Source organism: Cupressus sempervirens, chromosome 3 (assembly GCF_028749045.1).
Source record: "Cupressus sempervirens isolate cs-2001-9-10 chromosome 3, ASM2874904v1, whole genome shotgun sequence".
Classification (NCBI taxonomy): domain Eukaryota; kingdom Viridiplantae; phylum Streptophyta; class Pinopsida; order Cupressales; family Cupressaceae; genus Cupressus; species Cupressus sempervirens.
The window spans coordinates 343,230,632-343,235,800 of NC_143120.1; the positions used below are offsets into that span (position 1 = coordinate 343,230,632).

General features: G+C 34.0%; 1 protein-coding gene across 1 annotated transcript; it reads right to left on the reverse strand.

Annotated features, from left to right (window-relative positions):
- Positions 1-990: 990 nt before the first annotated feature.
- On the reverse strand, positions 991-2,444 carry LOC149566391 (uncharacterized). The gene has a single exon (XM_089817395.1). The coding sequence runs from the start codon at positions 1,832-1,834 to the stop codon at positions 1,304-1,306; it is 531 nt and encodes a 176-aa protein (XP_089673521.1). The 5' UTR covers positions 1,835-2,444; the 3' UTR covers positions 991-1,303.
- Between the last annotated feature and the right edge of the window lie 2,725 nt (positions 2,445-5,169).

Here is a 5,169-nt window from a genome sequence, read left to right on the forward strand (position 1 = left end):
TTATATTGATTTGACATAAATATACAAACTCATATTGATATGCTTAATATCGTTGTACTTATAAAGGACATAATAAAAAAATAAAAATAAAAATAATAATTTATCAACAACATTTTGTTCATTTATAAGGCAAGAGCTACAACACAATGGTAAATTTTGAGCCCCTTATCAAAGAGGTCTTGGGTTTGAATCTACTTGTGCTAAATAAAAAATAATTAATAATAATTAATCTTGGCTTCGAGTCTCTTACCGATAAAAAAAAAAAAGGCTGAAAAAAAAGGCCGATCGCACATGTACTAATAGTTGATCATTTTTTAGTTTTTTTTGGTTGCTGATTGATCCATTTGTGCAAAAAGTAATATTTTTGGGTGAGTTACGAACATTTTAAAATGACACTTTTTCACCAAAGAATCCACAAATTTTGCACAAAGTAGCCTCATTGATTGAAGGAGAGACACAATTTTCCATTGTGTATAAGAGGCTCTTGCTTGTAATCCACAATTTTGCATTGTGTTAAGAGGCTCTTGCTTGTAATCCCAAATATTGTTATAAAAAAGATTTTACATAATTAATCTAAAAATAAATTCTCTTTAAAAAAAAAGTGAAAACTATATTACATATAACACAATAATGACCTAATGGCATAATATTATTGTATATTAAACCTTATGAAAGATTAATCAAGGTTTCAGTCGCCTCCTTTTGCAACAACTCACATTTTCCTTGTAGCTTTCAGTTATTATGGTGATAAAGAAGGGAGAATGATTGCTAGACTTTGTCTATTCCTAATGATTGAGGGGACAAAGTGATCAACATCTTAATGAAAATTGATTTAACACAATAAAATTTCAAAAAACTCTGAATACCAATATGAATTCTATAAATTTATAAATATGAATTCTATTAATTTGATTAATTAACTGTAATTAAGTTGATGTCTTGGATCCTGAAATGCATTTCACACTTAATATGGATCCTAGAAACTGCTGCTTCAACAAAAAGCAAGTATGAAATCGGTATTCATGAAAGTGTCCTAAAAACAACCTGTAATTATGGATGGATGAGTTTCCACAGAAACAGTGGCCCAGTTTAACAAACAGCATGCAATAATTTCTGCAACTGTAAGCTAAACAATGCATCTCCGGAAGATTTCTAAGCAGGATACCTGAAAACACCAGAACTTTTTCTTTTTTGTGTACATCTTCAACCTATTCCATCCATTTTCGATTACGGAAATTGATCAGAACAATTTAATAAACCAGTTTTGCAGAAACCATTGAACGGGCCCTCTAAACCCTAAGCTTCATTTATTATATACAGAAAGAAACGCCATTTTCTTCAGAGTAGAAGGAATCCAACGGCGGCAAACAGAGGAATCCCTACTTTCACCACCGCTATTACTCTTCTTCTCGCTGGATTTGGACCGCCGCTTCCAAACATGACGGCGCTCTTCTTCCTGCGCAAAAACCCTATTCGGCGACCTCAAAACTCTCATTTTCCCCTTCACAATCTGAAATGCGCCTGACAATTTCAGAGACAAATTCGAAGCCGAGATCTTCAGAGGCCAATGCGGAGGCGACTCGGGCAAACAGGGCTTCGATCGAGAGGAAGCTTTGCGCAGATTTGGAGGCGGGCTGAGCGGGGGCGCGAAAAATTTATCCTCCCCCAAATTCAATCGGTGTTTCGGCGTCCCCGGCTCGGATTCCCATCCGAACGGAACGGCACCGGGAGCCGCGTAATACAGGGCTCTGGAAGAACAGTCTAATTTCGATTCCTTGCTCAACAGACGATTCATGAATTTGCTGTCGATTCCGACCTCAGATTTTTCCTCCATGGCTACCGATACAGAAGATCGAATGCTTCTGACAGGTGCATTAAAGCCCGAAACTTGACAGACTTGATAGAAATCTCGGTGAATTTATGCAGGATTTGGGTTGTTCGATGGGGGAATGATTCTTCTTATGAGAAGGGGGCTGCGGGCGTTTTTTTTTTCTGCAACAGGGACTCTGAAGCGTTACGACGTACGGAGAATGTGAATGAAGAAAGGAGATTCAATTATTTGGCCCGGAATTTGGGTACATTATTGCTTGGATTAATGGCTTTGGAGAATTTTTGTTGGGGTTTTATTGAAGATTTGTGCTTTGGAGGCCTCTTTTTCTTAGGAGGTGTTTTAAAGATTTGGGTTTTGGGTTTTCACGATTTGTTGCAGGGTGTTGGAATCGATCATGGCTGCGTTTCTTCAGGCGGCCGCGAGGGATTGAATACAAGTGGCGCAACAAACGTCTAAATTTGAAACTGCGGGAGAATTGCTGTTTTCGATTTCGGCTGCCTATTTTTAGATTTCAGACGTTTTCTTCAGCGGCCGAAACTGCTCTCAACTTTATGGCTTGTGTTTTTATTATCGTAATAGATATATTGTACAGAAAGCTTGGTTAAGAGAGGTGTTAGAAGAATTATATGGTCGTTTTAAATGTTCATATAAGGCTAAATTCCTTACAAATTGATCATAGTAGCAAAAATTATGATACGTTATGAAAGAAGGAAAATTTTAAAATAAGGTTGGATATATGTTAAAATGTAAGCTCTATCAATTACTTCTATTAATACTATTAAACATGAAAAATATACTAACATTTTCAAACATAGATAAACAACCACTCTCTCTTCGACTACTTAATGTAGATTCTAATATCATACAATAATGACTATCTAAATCAAAAGTTGTATTAAACTATTGTTAAAATAAATAAACAAATAAAGTATTCTTTAGAAAAACATAAACTTAATAGAATAATATAGTATTAAGAGTTTCAGAGAAAAAATGTGATATTTAATTGAAGAAGGGAAACAATTAAGATAATTTGAATATATACTAAAATGTAAGGTCTACCACTTAGTTCTACCAAGACTATTAAACATTAAAAAATACAATACTTATCAAACATGGATAAACAACCACTCTTTCTTGTATATATATACATCCTAAAAAACCATCTTCTACCAATTAGTCCAATCTTAATTGTAAAAAATGAAATATATACAACACTCACCTAACAAGAAATAATTAAATAAAGTTCCCACAATAGTCTCTCTCTTTCTCATATAGTAGATCACGATATCATAAGATAATGTACATCTAAAAAAGAGTAGCCTTTAGCTAAGCTATTACTAATTTATTTTCATCAAATTGGTAAAATAATAATACGTATTTTGTATAAAAATATAAGTTTAATTTATTATTTTCCTCCCATTTTTCTACATTCTAGCTTCTGATATTTTTTGGTTATATATTTGGTGGACTTTTCTATAATAATAAAAAAAAGCTTAAAATAATATCTATCTTACATACTAAGAGATTGGTTATATCATTTTTTATGGGTATTGTAGGAAATTTGAACTTAACACCATTTAGATGATTTTAGATGCCTATTTTTATTTTTTGGAACTTTTTTTTGAACTTGTATAAACTGCTTTCGTCTCAACGACACAAATTTTTATTCATAATAGAGAAATTGTAGTGATTGGTTTGATAACCTTGTCTCAGAGATGAAAGATTTTTATTAAATGGTGGTTTTAATTGTTCATATTAGACTTCTTTACTTAAGTATTAGTAATATATATTTAAAATTTGCTCATAATAGAAAAATTATGATATTCAATAGAAGAGGAGGAAAACTTAAGATAATATTTGATATATGCTAAAAATGTAGGGTGTACCAATTACTTCTACCCAAACTATTGAACATAAAAAATATACGATAATTAGGAGAGATGGATAAACAACTGCCTCTTAGTCTCTTTATATATATACTTTAAAGGTTCATATTCTAGCAATTAGTCCAGTGTTGATTGTTAAAAAATGAAATGTATACAACACTTACCTAATTATAAAAAAAAACAAATAGAATTTAGATAGTACTTTCTATTTCTTATGTAGTAGATCACAATATCATAAGATAATGTCTATCTAAATCAAAAGTTATATTTCCCCTAAATGTTACAAATAAAAAAGAATTATTTTTTAATGGAAAAAAATTCTATGTATTTGCATAAAATTAATAAAATAGATAAAATATTTATTATAAAATTAAGAATTTAATAAGAAAAGAACCTACAACAACTATGGAAAATTTGAACTTAATACCATCTAAGTGTCTACACCATGAACTTCATCAAAACTTGAAAAATAGATAAGGTGTCTACACCATGAAGTACACACACGCACATGCATGCTTTGAGCTTAATACCATCTAAGTATCTACACTGTGAACTTCATCAAAACCTGAAAAATAGATAAAGTGTCTACACCATGAACTATGCATGCACGCGCGTGCACACACACACACACATGCACATACACACAACAAAACAAACACAACACACATGTGTGCGTGTATACACACATGCACGCACACACGCACACACAGACACACATACATGCACATGCACACACACACACACACATGCGCGCGCGCGCACACACACACACACAACCCATGAACTTAATATCATCTAAGTGTCTACAACTACACACACGCACACACACCACACATGCACACACACACACACACACACACACACACACACACACACACACACACACACACACATGCACACATGCACATACGTGCGCACGGGCGCGCGCATGCACACACACACACACACACACACACACACACCCCATGAACTCAATACTATCTAAGTATCTATAGCTACACACACACACATGCACATGCGTGCATGCGTGCACACACACCAAACACATGCATGCACACACACATGCACGTGCACACACACACACACACACACACACACACACACACACATGCACGTGCACACACAAACATGCGTGTGAGTGTGCGTACACACACACCATGAACTTAATACCATCTAAGTGTCTACAACTAGTCTAGAGCATTTGATCCTCGAGAATCCAAATAGAATTAAATAAAACCAAAAAAATGAACGATAGTCACAATCATTAAACATTCTTTTTTTCCCCATCCTTTGGCTTAGAAAGTAGCAATCATGTCCACTTATTAGTCATGAACCAAATAGCTACTTGGTGGCACCTCTACCAACATCCTCCTCCTAATTCTCCTTTTCATGTTGAAGCAAACATAAGGTAGTTGAAAAAAGACTATGACTTTTACAAAAATGTTAGCCAAC

Coding starts and splice junctions, on each gene's coding strand:
- LOC149566391 (XM_089817395.1), bottom strand. CDS start 1,834: ATGGAGGAAAAATCTGAGGTCGGAATCGACAGCAAATTCATGAATCGT.